Consider the following 20,296-nt stretch of genomic DNA (forward strand, 5'->3'; position numbering starts at 1 on the left):
AGTAATTATATTGTAAATGTTTTGCGTTATAGTAAATTTGTAATGCATATGTCCTTTCTGATATACCCATCCTATCATTGTATTTCCCATTTTGCAATTCCTTGTTAATTTCCAATTGTTGGACTTTTCCCCAGAAATAATTCAAAAATTTTTGTTCAAATTGTTGCCAACTGTCAAATTCTTCTTCTTTGCAATCGAACCATAGGCTTGCTTCATATTTTAGATGGTTTCTGATAGTTTCTTTTGCTGTTTCGAAATTTCCGATGTGTTGTATTTTCTTTTTCAGGCTATTTATGAACGGCACTGGGTGTAATCTTCTTACATCCCCGCCAAACCTTATCTTCACGTCATCTGTGCTATGTATAACCATTTCTCTTCTTTCTCCTACATTTTGTTGAATATTGATTTCCGCAATCTTTCTTTCCATTTCTTCTCTGATTGCTTGAATAGCGTTTTCAAACTTGTTTTCCAAATTTTCTATTTCCTTTTTCTGGCCATTCGTTAGCTCCTCCATTTTTTTTTGAATTTTCATTTCATACTTTTCTATGCGTTCCTCCATTTTCTTGTTGTTCTCTTCTATGGCTTGTTTTGTTTCCTTCTGATTTTCTTGCATTATTCTTTTTGTTTCATCCATTTTTTGATCCAATTTTTGTTGTGTTTCATCCATTTTTTGCTGTGTTTCCTTCATTGCTAGTTTTGTTTCCTCCTGATTTTTATCCATTGTTCGTTTTGCTTCATCCATTTTTTGTGACTGGAGTTGCATAAGTTGTAATAGTTTATCTATTCCTGATAATTCTTGCTGTTCTGATGCCATGATTGTCGTGTCTAAAATATCTTCTTGGTCTGAATGTTCTTTTTGTTTTTTGTTGTCCTTGCTTTGGCTTCTTGTCACTGACATTTGTTTTCAAGAAGTACTGTCCCCGCCAAATATGAAATTTTACTAGTATGTTACCAAGACGACTTTTTCTCACCCAAATATTATAAATTGTCAATAAATATATCAAATGTAAATATCGTAAAAATAAAATATTAAATCAGTTATGTAAAATTTGTACCTAAAGAGATCTAAAATTTTATGTTATCAAATGTAAGTATCTCACTTTTTACCACAGGCATATAAATTTTCAAATACCGGCTTTACTCTTTCTATCCTTCAAATTTGCCACTAGAAATACTTTACAATGCCCTCCACGTTGGACGACAGTTATTGTGATCTTGATTATTGATATGAGATAATATTTTTATATGTCATTTAATTTAATCAATGCTTTAATAATAATCTAATTAATTTACCAGATCACATATCAATATGTTTTCAATCTCAGGGCTTTTTATAAAATTAATTACTTACATACGTGGCTTCTAAGTATTTCTTAATGGTTCCTAATCGGGATAGGAAAGAAAAGAGTAAAATAATAACACATATGGGTTACAATTGTAATCAAAATATTGTTTATTTTATTTAAATGGCAATCACTGCTTAATATTTGCTATATCTTATTATTCTTAAACATAACATTTACACATGGGAATCTTATTTCCTTTTGGTTTCCAATTGAAAGTTTTTATTAACATTTAACTATTATGATTTATTAGCAACAATTCTATTTAAGTTTGATGAAGCTTTTCTGATATTATTGATTATGTTTCTTCAATTTTAAATGTGGTATTTAATACGAAAAATCCATACATTCATGTCCAAACAAATGAGACTGACCTTTTTCTGGTGAACTGAGAATGTCTTCACACAAAACCCGTTTCCTGCTATCCTTGGCTGCAATCAAAACCTCGTCCTGGCTTCCAGTAATGTTCTCCTCTGAAACTAGCTCGTATAGCTCTCGTTTCCTGCTTCTGTCGTGATGCTGTGTTCTACCTTTTTCGAAACTGCAATCAGCTACCGGGAACTCTTGGCTCAAGGAGGTTCTTTTACTCTCAACCTGGCCTATCTCTCGTTCCACGATAGATACTCCACACTCACGGAACTACACCGGCTTTCTCACTCTCCGTACACTACCGTCTACCACTGGACTTCACTTCTCGACAGCTCAAAACATTCTGATCTCTATTTGTCATTCATTCCCCTACTTTCTAAATATCCCTTCCAGATTCACAAATCAAACTTCCACCACCAACTCTCATTCGCAGTATTCCTCAAAACCAATTTTTAAACTTTCTAAATATGCTTAATGGATTTCAAAGAAAATAGTTAATTCCCATTCTAAAATTACTTTCTACTATATACAAATTTTTAATGACCTATTCTCTATTTCCACTTAGTCTTATTTAGCATCGGCTAATGATCGATCCTTCCGCGAACAACGATAATGACCTATTAACGATTTCACTTGAGTCTTATTTAATCACTTCTTAAAATTAAATATAACAATTTGTTGTATACAGGTTGTTCTAAATTTATATGCCCGTGGTTGAGAAAATTGAAAATATTTTATATTAAATTGAATTCTGTTTATAATTATCAAATTTTAATTTTCATATCACATAGAAATATAACAATATATATATATATATATATATATATATATATATATATATATATATAAAACAAAAGATGAGAAGTTATTGTGGTTTAACGGCCACTCGTATGAAATCAATCAAGTGAAATAGAGAATGTGGAGAAATCCCCTTACGAACATCTCACACATCCACCATTTTGGGTTGGGAAAATTTTTCTGAATAGAATCAAAGATCCAAACACCAGTTCTCAGAAATGTGTTTCGCCCTCTTCAACCTCCCTGGGCTCGTCGGTAAAGATGAGAGGTTGAATATCTTTAGACACATTCCACTCAAAAACAACATTCGAGACCAAGACATAGCAGAAGCGTAGATCTACGCCAATTCTGAAAATGACAGTCTCAAGTTTTAATTCCCTAATTACTTAAAGTAAAAAATATGTTTAAAACAAATATATATATGTTTAAAACATATATATATATATATATATATATATATATATATATATATATATATATATATATATATATATATATATATATATATATATATATAATGTTCTTGAACTCCTAAGTGGAGCATAGAGCTTCAGTGAAAACGCGCCATCGGGTTCTATTTTGCGCTAGGGCCTTCACCTCATTCCAAGACTTTCCTTGACTTCTTATCTCGTCTAGTATAATATAATTGGTCCAAAAAAAGGCCTAACCCAGACATCCAAAGTAAAAGTTTTCCTCCAACACCAAATTGTTCTATATAGTCCACATATTGTTCAGTAAAAAGTAACACCATTTTGAGCGTCCGGTTTGGGGGGGAGATGGGAGAAAAGTTGGTAGGTAAATTAGTAGTTTTTTTTACGTTTTTCGTCAATATTTGTAAAACTATTCTAAACAATGTTGTATATAAAAATGTTCTACATTAGATTTAAAACAAAAAAGATCTCATTATTGTTATAAAATCAACGGTTCCAGAGTTACGGAGGGTGAAAAGTGGAGGTTTACGATACTTTTTATATTTATTGGGCAATTGATGATGATTTTGTGTGGTGAGGTTGACGTTGCTTCAAGGGCTTATCACTAACATACCATCGTCCACTGAAATAGCAAATTTTATTTACAAAACACAATCCTGTTAAAGAAAATTTCTTTCATCAATAATAATATTATAAATTCCCCAAGAAATATAAAAAGTATCGAAAACCTCCACTTTTCAACCCTCCGTAACTCTGGAACCGTTGAATTTATAACAATTATGTATAGAACCTTTTTTGTTTTAAATTTTATGTAGGACATTTTTGTATTGAACATTGTTTACGCTAAAGCATAGTTTTAGAAATATCGACTAGAAACATAAAAAAACTACTAATTTACCGACTTTTCCCCCATCTCTTCCCCCCCCCCCAAACCGAACGCTCAAAATGGTATAACTTTTTACTGAACAATATGTGGACCATATAGAACAATTTGGTGTTGGACGAAAACTTTTACATTGGATGTTTGGGTTAGGCCTTTTTTTGGACCAATTATACTATACTACCTCCGTAACTTTGGAAACATTTATTTTAGAAGGATTGTGCATAAAAGGCCTTTTAGAAACATAGACGAGAAACGTAAAAATCTACGAATTTACCGATTTCTCCCCCCTCTCCCCCCACCCCAAATCCGACGCTCAAAATGGTGTGACTTTTATCTGAACACTATGTGGACCCAGTGATGTGGAAGGGCACATATCACTGTGTGGACCATATAGAACAATTTGGTGTTGGAGGATAACTTTCACTTTGGATGTCTGGGTTTGGGTCTAGTTATACCATACTATTATGCAACTTTTTGTATTTATTCTCATCTCTACCTTTTAATTATTTACTTCGCCCTTCCATCATCTTAAATATATTTTATCTGTCATCCATTCTTGCTTCTTTTCTTTTTTTGATTTAAGATTTTTATGCGAAAGTATGGAAATAGATGTATTCGATTCGTTCCACTATTCTTCTATGCTGCTAGTAATGTTTTCAACTATTTTTTCAACATTTTTATTGCCTAAGCTCTGTTTTTTTCCTAGATGTTATCTTTCAATAGTTTTATATTTATTTTGGGCATTATTTATTTATAAATTATTTTGAGTAATAAAAAATTTGAGAAAATAAAATCAATGAAGCAGCTTATGAAGCGCTCGGCACAGTGGAAAGGAACAAAAAGAATACTCCATTGTGGTGGACAGATGACATTGCTAATGCAGTAAATAACAAGAAACAAGCGTATCAAAAATGGCTGCAAACAAATGACCCAGATGATAGACGAACGTATGCAAGATCAAACAGAGAAGTAAAAAATCTAGTAACGAAAGCAAAAAATAATTCCTGGGAAAGTAAATTCGAAGAGCTCAACAAATATATAGGGTCAACAAGATCAAGAGAAGCATGGAAAACGATAAAAAATCTGAGAACAAACAGAAAAGAGACTAGTAGAATCAGTGGCGGCTCGTGATTTTTACAATAGGGGAGGCTATACCTAACTGTAAAATATCTAGACAAATTTGCACTAGCAAAAAAATGCGCCAAAAAATGTAATTTAAGGCCCCATCTTTTGACCATTTTTTATTTACATTTCATAATATCATCCTAATTCATAATTTCATGATATCATCATTTTAAAAATAGTTAGTCTAATAGTAAAAGTTTAATACCAAAGTTTGTGTCGTTTATTTGTTAACAATTCCATCTATTTGCAAATAGATACCTATGCATATCAAAATAAATACAGATTTGAAGTTTTGCAGTTCATACATAATGAAGCTTCAAATTTTTTAAGATACTCAACTGATTTTTTTTTTAATTCTAAACGCGGCCTACTGCGAATTCAAAAACACGATAAATTACCGATATTTTGCTTTGAGTTAGAGATATCGGAAAAAGTTATTTGAGCAAGTTGTTCCAAATATTATTATAACCCCACATACCAAATTTCATAACAAAATTCGCACTTTTAGATTTTTCATTATTTTTAGTCAGGACCCTAAAATTCGTTGTCCCGAGACGCACCCAACCACCCAACGGAGCTGAGAAGCTACACTGCCTCCCTTGGTATATCTCCGGGCAGCGTGTGATGGCGCCGTAGCAGCCACTGTTAGGAGACCGGGTCTCCTTAAACGCCTGCTGCGCTGCACGGAGCATTAGCAACGGAGAAAGCTGGGCTTCTCTGCTCCGTTCGTGCATCTCGGGATAACCCAGGGTCCTGCCTACAATAATATGTAATAAAACTGAAACGCGATCATGCGTTCTAATGCTAATGCTCCGTACGTATGGATAAGTGATAATATGGAATTTACACGTTGTATAATAGTGAGAGTAATTGTTGTTTTCGCGATTCATGATAAACAAAACAGTATAGAGTGTGTAAAAAATTTATGGGGAGGCTGAGCCTCCCTTGCCTCCTCTGACGAGCCGCCACTGAGTAGAATAGATTTAATAGAAGAAAGATCTTGGATCGAACATTACTCGCAACTTTTGACTGAAACAAGACCGCAATTCACGAACATCAGTACAACAACATATGAAGTATAATACGATGAAGACGATGAAATAACAGTACAGGAAGTCGAGAATGCAATACGAACTCTAAAAAATCGAAAGTCATGCGGACCACAAGGAATACCGAACGAATTACTAAAACACAGCCCACAAGTATTACGAGAATTACTTGCGTATGTTTTCACCTTATTCTATAAAGGTCATGATTTACCACATGAGTGGACAAAAACACATATTAACAATATATACAAAAAAGGAGATAGAAAAAATTGTTCAAACTACAGGGGGCTTAGTGTCATAAACTCACTCTCAAGACTCTATGGAAAAATAATAAAAAATAAAATTGAAAAAGAGATGACAGATGTAGAAGAACAAAATGGCTTTCGTGCAGGCAGATCCTGTATGGACAGCATATTTTCTCTAAAGCAAGTTATTGAGAAAAGATTAGCCCACAACCTTTCCACCCATATAGTTTTTATTGATCTGACAAAGGCATACGATAGTGTACCACTTTCAATGCTCTGGATAGCAATGGAAAAACAAGGAATAAGCAAAAAAAATATACAAGCAGTACAACAGCTTTACAAAAATATGACGGTAAACATTAAAACTGGAAACAAATTAACGAGAGAAATTCCTATTAATAAGGGCCTAAAGCAAGGCTGCTGCATAGCACCTACACTCTTTAAAATATATTTAAATGAGGCACTCTCATTATGGAGAAGAAAGTGCTGCAATATGGGCATCCCAATCGATGACGATAGATTGTACACAATACACTTCGCTGACGACCAAGCCATTCTAGCTGAAGACGAGAGTGATATAGACTATATGCTCAGAAAACTTAAAGAGGAGTACACTAAGTGGGGCCTTACAATAAATATACAAAAAACCGAGTACTTAGTTGTAGGAGAAACACCAGAACGCCTACAAATTGAAATGGGAACTATAAATCCAACAGAAGTCTTCAAATACTTAGGAGTCCAAATATCTTCAAAAGCAGGGAGTAACGACGAAATACATTCCAGGATTGGCCAAGCAAGATCAGCCACCAGACAGCTACACGGACTATTGTGGAGTAATAAAATAACAAAAAAAAATAAAAGAAGAATGTATAAAACAATAATAGAAAGTATTGGGTTGTACGGCGCTGAACTCTGGGAAATCAACCAAAGAAACAAGTCAAAAATCAAGGCGATGGAAATGAACTATTGGAGACGATGTTGCCGACTCACTAGACTTGATAGGGTGAGAAACGAAGATATTAGGAGACAAATGGAAATCGATCTAGATATAATAGACACAATCGAAGCCAAAAGACTTAACTGGTATGGACACCTTCAGAGAATGCCTGAAAATAGATGGCCGAAAAAAATAGAAAAATGGACTCCACCCACAAGAAGAAAACGAGGTAGACCAAGACGATCCTGGAGAGAAGATGTCGAAGATGCAATGACCGCCAGAGACTTAAAAACTGAAGATTGCTTCGACAGAAATCGCTGGAGATTAGGATGCGAGAAGCGGCGACAGCTGTAGAAGACTCGCTTATTATATATATTATTTTGAGTTGTATATTTTTGAGGCTAATAGACTATGATCCGAAAGGACATCTGCGCCTAAAAAGTAGAAATATTTTGCTGAGGTGATATAATTTCGGAACCTTTTTTTATATTGATAAAATCAATTTGGATTCTTATGAACTTCCCTGGGATATCACCGAGTAGTTTCTATGCATAAAGCTTTCTTGAATTTAATTTAAAAAAATGTATTCATTACAACCATACTTATCCCTGTTTTGTCAGATGGGATCAGTTTTTCTCATTTGATGTTTCTCGTTCCTGTTTCACGTTATTTTGACGTTATAATTGCGTGATAATTCTTTATATGTTTACATGTTTTATTTGAATACTTTTATGTATATAATTCATTATGTATTATGTCTACATGTAGGTTTATTTATTAAATAATTATTGTTTAATTAAATTTTTAGCTCTCGCTGATCTGCCACTTGAACAACCGTATCCAACTTGGTTTGTGGTAGTGCTCATAGTTACAGTATTTTGTCTGACTGTTGCATTCGGAGTAGTCTGTTTCGTATTATGTAAGTAAATTTTGATTATATTTATATGTATTTTACTATTTTTATTTATGAATGGGTTTATATAAAAATTAGATATATAAATAGAGAGACACATGTTGATTTCTTTTTGAAAATTTTACTCTTGTCCTTTAAAACTTGTCTTGTCATTTAATCTTGTTTTTGTCTTTTAAAACAACTTAAGGGTTTTTACTCGTATATTTTGGTGGCTTAAAACATGTACACCTGTGATAACACTGATGATGGAATATTGATTCCGAAAGCGTTCTGTTGTGATACAGTTAACTCTTTTTAGGGATTTTAAATACACCTTTTACAAGATAAGGTTTTATTTCTTGTTATAATCTTCATGTTGCTATTGTTGCTATGCTATTGAGAGAAGGAGAGGACTAGAAAGGAGAAGACTATTGTGACTAAGAAACATCCGACAATGGACAGGGCTAAATTTTGAATAACTAATAAGATCAGCTGAAGGCAGAGTTTGCAATCAAAGTAGCCAACTTCCATTGAGGAGAGTGCACATTAAGAAGAAGAAATGTATCTTCGTTCCTTCCTTCATGTTTATTATTCCTTGTTCACGTCTTCTAACTATAAAAGATGTGTGGATTAATAAATAGGACCGAATATGTCACGGTTGCATATTTTAAGTCATTTTAAAGTTGTTGTTTGATTAAGGGGATAGTCGCAAACTTTCGGCTGCAATGCTATTTAAATGCATTCATTTTTTTCGAATCCTGTGAAAACTAATAAGTATTTTGAAAAAATTTAAACGCATATGAAAGGTTACATCACTACCGAGGGTAGAAAGCCCCTGAAAACTTCAGTAATGTTTATTTTAATAAGTTACAGGGCAGGGGTGAAAAAGAAGAGAAAATTGAGTGTGATTTTTAATTTCAAATATCTTGTTCAAAATAAACTTTTTGTTTATTCTAAGGGCTTTCTACCCTTAGTTATGGTGTAGAGCCTTTCATTCTGCGTTTAAATTTTTCAAAAATATTTATTAGTTTTTCCAAGATTCGAAAAAACTGAACATCATATCCGTGGTGGTGATATTTTAGAAATAAAACATTCGCTATCTTTGTCATACAACGCACTCAGTCGAACACAATGTGGTGACCAGCCAGTGACAAACAATGGTACTAAGTATTTGACACGACTTCAGGAATATTTTAAGTTGCTTATTAGATAATATAATATTGATGGTGTACTTGATAAATAATTGATTTAAGACGTGGAAATGTAAATATTTGATTTAAGACGTGAAATTAATAAAGTTATTTATTGTTTATTATTTACGGAATATCCAAACAGAGAATATAAAAGGATATCGGTAATAAGGATATCGCATCTGTGATCGAAGTATTTTGTTGTTAAAGATGTTCAAAATATATCTAAGCGTTCCATAGTAACAATAGATATATTATTAAAAAATCACTTTATCACTTTTCCTCTTTTTTCGACTAAATATTAGTTTTTATTGTATAGTATACAAATTATTGTAATCACTAAATACGTAGTTAGAGAAAAAATAATCATTAACTCAATTAATAATTTAAGCGATTATACAAGTTACGGTTATCCAAGAACATTCAAAATCCATCTCTAAATTAATGATGACAACGTCATTGTCAAATAATGTTTACATCTCCATACCAGTGAGACTTTTACTACACGTAATTTGCCGTGTAAAGAAAGAAAAAGTAGGGATAGCCGTAAAGTATTTGCGCCTACGCTCTTAACATACTATATAAATACATAAATATATATTTTTAATTTTGGTTAGTTTTTGATAATTATCCTTAGTAATGTAATAGATGCCCTTTTCGCAGATAATCGTTATCAACTGAGAGCAACGGGCATCATGAGAAGAAAAATGTTCTCTGGGCCAGACCTTCAACTAGACAGACTTCGCGTAGCGTCAGACAGTATGATGACAGAGTACAATCCAAATTATGAATTCGGCGGTGTAGTCTACACACTCAAAGATCTCAAAGATATTCCAAGAGAACAGCTCCGTCTAGTGAAGTAAGTTTTTTGGTCAGCATTAACTAGTAAAACCTATTATAAAAACCTACTTCTTGAATTGAGATTAATAAAATATTAATCTCAAGCAGAGATATATGAATATTAACAAATAAAGATACTTTATTAATCCCTTTTTTTTTGTAATCTCACATTCATTTTAACTTTATAATTTCACTCGATCAGGACGATCGGACGGTCAAGTTGGCTGAGGCGCAGTCGATCGAGAAGTTTAGTGGATTTACGATCGTGGTTCAAGCCCCAGCTCGGTCATTTGAAATTAATAAAAGGCCAACGTCGTAGTATACAATTCAATAGAATCTACGACTTTGGTCTGGAATAAACCAACGTCTGATCGGCCTATGGAGGAGCGGTACGGCAAGGGATAAGGGCTTGTGGCTTGGTGATACTCCTCCATAGATCCCTACCGAAGGGCGTTGACGCCTAATAACGGTGTATATACACAGGGCCGCTTTATCCATTAGGCAATATAGGCAGGTGCCTAGGGCGGCAAATTATGAGAGGGCGGCTAAAGCAAAAATACACAAACATGGTACAGGTTGAAGGGCGGCTACGAGAGAATTTCCGAGGGCGGCAATTGATCTAAATGCGGTCCTGTATATATGTATATAATTTCACTATGCACACGGAACCAAACTTATATGGAATCATTATGTATTTGAATCCTGCAGCTTTTGGAAGCTATATGTGTAAATATTTTAGTTCAAACGATAAGAAGAAGAGTTGCCGTGTCCAAGGACTATATAGCAGGAGGAAATTATGGGATGCCGAGGTAACCAGGCAGCACAAAATTGATCACGTAAATTGGTGTCTTCAACACCAAAACTGGAACATTGGAAATTGTAAAAGTGTGCTATTTTCAAACGAAGCCAGGATGTGTAAAATCAGATGATTAACGAATCCGTGTACTTAGAGGGCGAAGTAGACAAGCAAGAACGTAAACTGCCAGATTTGTTCATAAAAAATATAAAAGAGAAAGGGTCATATTCTAGATAGGAATTATGATCCTTAAAAAATCCTTTAATTTTCATCCAAACAACTTTAATATAGCTTGTTTGGTTCTAGATCTGATCCTGTAATTAGAAGAAGAAGAAATTTTAATTTAGCATTAATTCGCTTAAAATAATAAAAAATATCAAATATAAACCATATACAGTCGGAAAAATGAAAGAATACCCATGAACGAACATATAAAACACGCTGTATTTTCCTGTCATCGTGTCATACAAAAAATTGCCCAGCGCAAGTACATGTAATAATAATTATTACATGTACTTGCGCTGGCCAATTTTTTGTATGACACGATGACAGGAAAATACAGCGTGTTTTATATGTTCGTTCATGGGTATTCTTTCATTTTTCCGACTGTAAGTTTGGTTGAGTGTATAATTGTAAATAATAGCTATCTATTCGCTCCGTGCGTCTCCCCTCTATTTACAGTCGCGTTCTGTAAGGACGTTTTAACATTGAGTCTTATGAGGTTATTTTGCTAAACTTTAATATTTTATTTTGTAGTGATAATAACCGAATACAGTTGTTAGAATTCATTAGTTATTAATTTATAGTGTAATTTATAGTGCAACAAAAATATTTTCTTTTTCGTTGATAAATGTTTATTACAGACATATTATAGACATAAACTGCGATAGTGAGGTTATGTAGCCATAATCAAACTGATAATCAATATTGTAAAGTGAAGAATTTATATCAGATTAAGTACGTTTTTATTTTCTGTTTATATTAGTACATACTTATATCACTAGCGTGACACGGCATTTTTTTAATGTCCCATTTAAACATACACAAAGCGTCCTTACACAATTTCAAAAAACCGCCACCATGAGCAGGTCGGTCGATTTTGCTTTGAAACTTTGTTAATGCTCAGAGCGAATAATATATCTACTTTAATTACGAGTTTATTCAACTTGCTGTGGAATTGAATCAATTACTAAATTCTGCTGCAATAACTTCCTATGTAGTTCAAAGTATATCTCCAAAGTAGTTACCTACGACAATCTTTTTGATGAATTGTAGTTTATTTGTGAGCTTATAAATATAAGGGCTTGTCCATATGTTTACCTGTTCCCCCCCCTGGTTTTCTTGATATTAGGGCTTGTCCATATGCGGGCAGTTTGCCAACGTCGACTGCGCGGTTTACCTGTTTTCCCCCTGTTTTCCTTGGTATTAGGGTGAAACTTCAAAGCCCTAAGAGATGAACTCTTGTGACTTCGGCAGTCCAATTAGAATATTTACCTCATCAAAAGTAGTACGTAAGTCAGTGTAAAGTTACGTCGAGTGTACGTATTTATTAGCTATCCATAAATAATGTTTACTCCACTATTTCAAAAATTATTTTACATCGTTTAATCGAGAAGTTCGGACATTAAGCAATCGAATTCTATTAGAATTTATATTACATTTGAAATAAACATAATATCTTAACTCTTTATTTAAGTTTCCCATGCTTTAAACGTAATGCTGTAAGCACTTTGACATATTCTTCCTTATTAATTGGGTATATTCTCTTCCCCCATTCGCCTTGAGTATATTTTGGAAAAACTTCGCAATTAAGATGTGGTAATCTGGTCGTTGAGATTCTGGAATCTAAGCTAGCAGGCATATACATATTATATTTAAGAAGCTCTTTAGCATAGACTATGTACTCGTTTTTTTCAATAGAGTCATTTTTAATGCTAAAAAAAAAAGAATCACTACATATTAACTCCAAACTACCCGTCCAGATATAGTCCAGTCGTTTATATCGGGGAGAATGTGGACCTTGATTCTTGATTAATACTCGAGGAATTCCGGACACCATTTTGTAAGGGAAATCTGGTCATCGGCGCCGTCTAGATCCATATTAAGTAGATTTTTGCATACACCACACAATGGTTTGGGGAGGAAGTTGAAGCACTGCTCTTTTTTGTAATTCACAGTGCAGTCCATGAGCGTATTTGGCTCCGAATTCCATCCTACTGCATCATTTTACTTGATATTTTCGCAGTAGGTAGGGAATAGCTCAAGAAATAAAGTATATCCTATATCCTGTGTCATTTTTAGCTTGGGGATGGTTCCCACCCCCTCTTAGGGTGGAACATTTTTTGGTTAAAATAAGTGGCTAGAGAACCTAATTCTAAGCAAAAACTATTTTATAATTTTTTTTAAACTCAATACTTTTTGAGTTATTCGTGGTTGAAAATTTGCTATTTTCATTGAAAAATGACACCTTTTCGGACGGTTTTTTGTGAATACTTTAAAAACTAAATACCTAACAAAAAAACTATATAAAATATTTTTGTAGCTTATGAAAAAACAACGAGATTTGTTACTTGCTAAATCTTCTAGTTATAATACAAAAAGAGATAATATGGTAGGTGAAAAGAATTTTTTTTGGTGTATGCTTAAATCGGTGTATTCGACGTGAAATAACCTAGAAATAGTCGATTTTAGGTGTATAATAATGAAAATAATACATTTCGTAGTGCTTGAAAACACTTTTAACGTAAGCTCTATTAAATATCAATTACATTCAAACTAAGCGAGATATGGTGCACAAGAAATTGATAACTATTGTATTTTAGGAAAAAATGAGTATATTTGACCCCTCATCCACCAGCATTTAAATTCTGGTAAATGAGGAGTTAAATATGGTATTTTATTACAATCTGGTGGATGAGGGGACAAAAATTAAATAAATAAGATACCCATTCCTGTAAAGGATAATAAATAAGTAGTTCCTGAAAGTAAGACTTCTATTTAGTATTGATTTTATTAGTAACTTTTATTAGAACGTTGTTATAGTATGTATGAAAAGAAAGTGTGATCATCTCGTGTGAACCAAGTCGTGGAAAATATGTGAAGAAAGAACATGCATTCACCTATAGGCGATTTCGAAAACACTGGAATAGTTATTTGTATTGTTAATATCCTTGTGCCCTCTAAATCGATCCATTAAATAAATACTATTTTGAAAATGAAAAATGAATAACCGTTTTCAATTTCATTTTATTTTGAAAATGTGTACCGTGTTACTTATTTTGATTTACGTTATTTTGCAGAGCTTTAGGACAAGGAGCATTTGGTGAAGTTTATCAAGGCTTCTACAGACAGCGTCCATGTGACACTGTTGAGATGCCAGTAGCAGTAAAAACTCTTCCGGAAATGTCAACATCTCAAGCTGAAATGGATTTCCTGATGGAAGCTCTTATAATGTCTAAATTCAACCATCCTAATATTGTTCATTTCATAGGAGTGTGTTTTGATAAACATCCTAGGTTCATCGTACTGGAGCTACTGGCAGGAGGGGATCTTAAGAACTTTCTCAGGGAATCTAGGCCTAAGCCGGTGAGTAACACTATTTATATTATTTTTTTTTGTAAACCTTATCACATAATTTAATCCACATAAAACATGTGAGAGTTGAAGCGTTTTTATTTATATTCCATTACATAAAATAATGATATTCCCTGGTAATTTCTACATACGCTTTCTCATCTTTTTAACCCGGCATCCGACAGGTAAACTTTTTTGCCACTAACAGACAGGTGGGGTGTGACAAACCCCACCAATTGAAAGAGTTAAAGAATCTCAAAAATATATTTACGTTTAGTAGTCTGTGATATGTGGAACGTCAACATCTTGAAGCTGGCCAGGATAGTCACTATTTACACTAATATTGTCTATTTCTTCACTTACTTCCGAATCACTCTTGTTAATACATTCGTCACTGTCTGCTTTATCCCGTAATGCCTGAAGGCGTGCTTATTCCCTTTCGTAATTTATTTTAGCTTAGACTAATAAAAAAATATGTGAAAATCTGTAATAAGTATTATTCACTTACGTATACTTACTTGTTTATAGAAGTAAAACAAAATAAGTACAAAATCCGATTCGTAGGGTGTGACCACTTTCAATCCAAATGTACTTGCTGAAACTAAGCAGACGACTAAAAACTATGTGTCATCGCATAGATGAATATACAATAGAAAGCTATCTAGCCGCTAGTTCCACTACATGCAAAATTTCCTTATGTATTAGGCGCTTCAGCATTGTTGTGGTGTACTACACCCCGCCTGTCGGATGCCGGGTTAAAGATGGTAAGAATAGAGGTATCCAGTAGTTCGGCAGGGATCATTTCAGTGTTCCCCATATTTTTAATAATTAAATAGCTATGTTGCCTAAGTGCTAGGTCTCTTCCTCCTTAAATAATTCCGCTAAAATTTGGCAACGCCAGCTGCTTTGCTTTGTTTTTTGCATGTTTGATTGCTTTTTGACTTCTTCTAAGATGGAAACGTCACTTAGATAATGTACGGGTTTGGAGGAATGGTGTAATGTATATCCACATCCACCTGCGAATGTCTATTTAAAAGTTTTTCAAAGCCATTGATTGAGAAGGTATTCTCAAAAAGTGATAGGACCGTATACGGCTTTGAAAAGCCTTAAAAATCCCTGGTATTGTTAGTTTCAGCTATATTCTTTACTTCAAGTGATTTAGCTGTCCACAATTTGTTTTTGATTTTTTTAGTTTGTCTCTGAACATCCCCTTTGACTCCTATGTAGTGTTGTTTTTTAGCAACTGAATTTGAGCCACTTTTAGAAGCGATATACGCTTTACATTTTTTCAACTATATGTATCTCTAAATATCCTCATCATTTTCATCGAAACAATCCTGGCCTTTTCTTTTGGTAAATCCAACAGTCTCTTCAGCAGATTACAGTATTTCTTTAAACTTCTGATCAGTTTTCTATAATGTCGTTAGGATATTCATCGGGGAGCTTGGCATTCAGTAATTCTTGGTATCTTGTAAAATTTTGGTTGTTCGTAAGGCTAGTAGTATTTAGTTTCCTTCTTGCTTGTTTTCTTTGATTATTTATTTTCACAGGGATGCGAATAGTCATGCTAGACCGGTATTAGTCGATGGTCAGAGATATATCGGATAAAAGTATGTCCACTCTTAAGGTACGTATAGATATGCGAGCCGAACACCTCGCGCCGTGTGTGCGCTGCGTGTTCTTTAGATTAGTACGTGTTTTCAAGTACATGGAACAAATTGCACAAACGGCGCGCACACGGCGCAGCACTATCCAACTTCTGTCGGCGTCACGAACGCGCGGCGCACACACGGCGCGAAGTTCGCGACCAGCATATCTATACACACATTTAGAGAGTAAAAGTACTCTTTTCTATTTCGCCGTTCGATTTTAAAGAGGGTGCATATGCACTAACTATGGTTGCTCGTTGGTTATGTACCACCTTACAGCGGAGCGTCACTCCATAGAAAAGTTATTCAAGCTCTCTAAGTCGATAAGCTCGCTTTTTATGGCAAAGTCCACACCGTATATACAGGCTTCGTTTTCTGGTTTTCCCCTCCAAAAGCAAGTGTGACCTCCGCATGCTCTTTTATTGACCTTCTTCTGATTTCACTCTGGGCAACATTATCGATATTAAATTTTCTCAGTTGACGAGCTATTATCGCTCTTTTTCATTGTAACCTACTACTGTCCATATGAGTGTCTATTAAGATACTTATATTCCAAGTCACAAAGTTAATAACGCTTTTTAAATTTTGACCGCAGAGCGGTGTTTCCTCTGGACGCGTATATCTATTCGGGTTGTGATTAAGCTGTCTAATAAGCTGTCTAATGTTTAGGACACCTTTTTTAATTTCCTCCCCCACTCGGGGTGAGCAAAATAGGACTACTCAGTCACAAGTGCAGAACACAAATCGCTCTATAGCCTATCTTAGAGCAAAAAACGGCAATCACACACTCCACAGTAAGTACGTATTGCTCCCGTCGCAACTCCCTGATGGGCGCAGGAATTTTGTGCGTAAACTAATGTTTTATCACCGGAAGATGCCGGTAATTGAACTTTTTTCCATGAAAACGGTTAGTAATGCTGCTGCACGTCAGCAATTACACGGTCAACCTGCATTGGAAAATGAGTATGATATTGGTCCCTCCTCACTTAATGTTCATTAGTTGCAAAATGCAGATATATTTAATGAATATGAAGATATTATTGGCTAATTACCTGAAGGAAATGTTAGCACATGGACGGAAGTCCGTAGGACTGATAGCCATAAATCAATTAGTAACAAGACGATTCTAGAAGATTGTCACATTTCATTTAATAAAAAATCGTTCAGTCAAACAATCAGCCCGTGACTGTGACAAAACTGAGTCCATATCCTCAAATAATAGTGAAGAAAAAAAGAACTAAAATGAGTCTTAAAGCTGATATGGTTACAGAAACTCCTTAAAAAATAAATTAGAAGAGAAGCTTAGAACTTTGGAAGAGGAAAAAAGGATAAAGAGATTTTGAACTTCACCCAGAACCATTAGGAATAAAAGATAATCAAGACAAAAAATGACTCCATATAAAGGAATACAAGTTAAAAACTGCTTACTGTTCTACCTGAAATTAAAAATTTGTAGACTCAACATCAGACGATTGAATCGAATGTTATTATATGAGAAGTCTATTTTCATAAAGAATGCTCTTCTTATTTCATTGCCTCGCATAGCCTCTTTTGTTTTGTATAACTTTTTTGTAAAGATTTTTCAAGCAATATTTTTATATTACATATACTATTTATTTATTTTTAGGAAAGAGCCAGTCCTCTGACAATGAAAGATTTAATTTTGATATCGGTTGACGTAGCAAAAGGGTGCAAATATTTGGAAGACAACAGATTTATACACCGGGATATCGCTGCTCGAAACTGTCTTCTTACAACAAAAGGTCCTGGAAGAGTCGTTAAGATAGCCGATTTCGGAATGTCAAGGGACGTTTACAGGTAAACAGCCATATTGTTTAAAACCCCAAAAAATATTTGCACTATTTCAATCAGAATTCTGATTATATTTTTAGTTTAAGTAAATTTGAAAATGATAAGCGTTCATATTCTCTACTAATATCGTTGTCATAACTGGCTGGTGTTATGCAATAATGTACTAACCCACAAAAAGTTGTTTCGGAGATACTTACTTTCCGTGTCCGGAACACCAACAACTTTAAATTCTGTATTTCCAATGGTTGGCCACATAGATGGCCCTGTCATTTGCTATAATTAAGTCTTGTTCTGTGCAGGTCTTTCTCATCTCTGTGCATGATAGTAGATGCCGGCTGGTCTGAACCGCGCCACAGTCGCAGGTATCGTCCTCCTGGTATCCCCATTTTTTCAGGTTACTAGCACAACGTGAAACGCCGGTTCTTAGTCTGTTTAGCGCTTTCCAAGTCGGATACGGTAAATTGTGTCCAGCAGCCATTTCCTCCGAGGGAGGAAAATGTGTCGCAGTAGTTGACGCTTGCCATAGGTGTATTCGGCGCGTCTCTGGCGCTTCGGGGATGGATCTTGATGTTTTCAGGAAGCTTTTCCGAGATCTTAGTCTGCTTGGCTGAGTTTGGTGGTCATATAAGGGGTGTTTTCGGTCCGTCTCCTGCTTTTTCCGTTCTACCTCTGACGTGACCTTTCTCCTGATTGGTGGTGGAGCAATTCCAGCAATGGGGTATACCTCTTCGATAGGTGTCGGTTTCAGGCAACCCGATATTATACGGACCGTTTCATTTAGAGCCACGTCGACGTTCTTTGCGTGAGCAGAGTTTGCCCATACTGGTGCTCCAAACTCCGCGGCCGAAAAACATAATGCCAAGGCAGAAGTGCGGAGAGTGTGTGGTTGTGCTCCCCATTTTGTATTAGTTAGCTTGCGGATGATATTATTTCTGGCAGTTACTTTCTTCTTAACATCTTGACAGTGGTATCGGTAAGACAGAGTTCTATCCAGACGGACGCCAAGGTATTTTGGCGTCTTGTTGTGTTCCAGCATCTGACCACGCCATTCCACCTCCAGCGACCTTCGGGCATGCTTGTTTCTCAGGTGGAAAGCACATACCTGGGTTTTTGTGGGATTGGGTTTCAGATGGTTTTTATCATAGTATAGAGCTAAGTCTCCCAGGGCATCTGTCAGCTTCACTTCGACTTCATTGAAGGTTCTTCCCTGAGCTGCCACCGCTGTATCATCAGCGTAAATAAATTGCCTTGTTTGTTGGTGTATGGGTTGGTCGTTGGTGTATATGTTGTATAGAAACGGCGCGAGGACACTTCCCTGTGGTAGCCCATTTTTTTGGTCCCTCCACCGACTGTTCTTGGACTGGAGCGTTACGTAGAAGCGTCTATTCTGGAGGAGACATTTCACTAACCTTGTTAGTCGGAAGTCCTTTGTAGTTTCGTAGAGTTTTGCGAGTAGCCGTTGATGGTTAACTGTATCATAGGCGGCAGTTAGGTCTATGAACGCTACTCCTGTTATTTCCTTCCGTTCAAAACCATCTTCAATATGTTGGGTGAGATTAAGAATTTGACTGCAGCAGCACTTTCCGGGTCTGAATCCTGCTTGTTCTGGAATAATTTTAGTCTCCACATATTCTGCGATCCGGTTCAGTATCATTCTTTCAAAGGCCTTGAAAAGGTGGCACAAGAGAGATACAGGTCTAAAACTCTTTGTATCCGCCGGATCCTTCCCTGGTTTTAAGAGGGCTACCACTCTAGCTTTTCTCCAGATTTTGGGGATTTGTAATGTACGGATGCAGCAATTCATCATTTTTACGAGCCACTCTACGGTTTTTAGTCCAAAGTTCTTTATTTGCTCTGTTCGTATGTCGTCCAGGCCAGCCGCTTTATTATCTTTCATTTGATGGATCGCGCCTCTCATCTCCTCTAGACAAAAAGAGGTACCTAGAACATCTCTTTCTTCGTCGATATTCCGTTGAGCTCTCACCTTGTTCTTTCTTGATGTCGTCTTACCGTTCATTAGAAGATGATGGGCTATCTGATCGGGTGTGACTTCTGTCATGTTGACTGCCGGAGCAGCGGGATCGTTGCCAAGATTCCGAATCAGCTTCCAGGCACGTCTGCTGTTTTGTTTCATGTCCAGACTCGTGACCAGCTTGCACCACCTTTCCGTTCTGTTGGCGGATATCGCATGTAACATTTCCTCCCCAGCCTGTATTGTCGCTTCCGAGAAAGGGTCTTCTTCATATAGCTGTTCGTATCTTTTAAGTAGGGGTTTAGATTCTTCATTGAGCCCCGCTATGTACTCAGTTCGACAACCTCTAGGGATAAATTTCCGTGATACTTGCTTTACGATTTCTACAAATT

General features: G+C 35.4%; 1 protein-coding gene across 2 annotated transcripts in view; it reads left to right on the forward strand.

The window, feature by feature from the left end:
- LOC114330435 (leukocyte tyrosine kinase receptor) overlaps positions 1–20,296 on the forward strand; it is a 366,482-nt gene that overhangs the window by 283,375 nt on the left and 62,811 nt on the right. For both annotated transcript variants that reach the window (XM_050652706.1, XM_050652707.1), the window contains exons 15-18: positions 7,989–8,099; positions 9,926–10,121; positions 14,198–14,483; positions 17,748–17,938. In XM_050652706.1, the coding sequence (XP_050508663.1) occupies positions 7,989–8,099; positions 9,926–10,121; positions 14,198–14,483; positions 17,748–17,938 (784 nt within the window). The remainder of the gene's footprint in view (positions 1–7,988; positions 8,100–9,925; positions 10,122–14,197; positions 14,484–17,747; positions 17,939–20,296) is intronic.

This window comes from Diabrotica virgifera, chromosome 6, assembly GCF_917563875.1.
Source record: "Diabrotica virgifera virgifera chromosome 6, PGI_DIABVI_V3a".
Lineage (NCBI taxonomy): Eukaryota > Metazoa > Arthropoda > Insecta > Coleoptera > Chrysomelidae > Diabrotica > Diabrotica virgifera.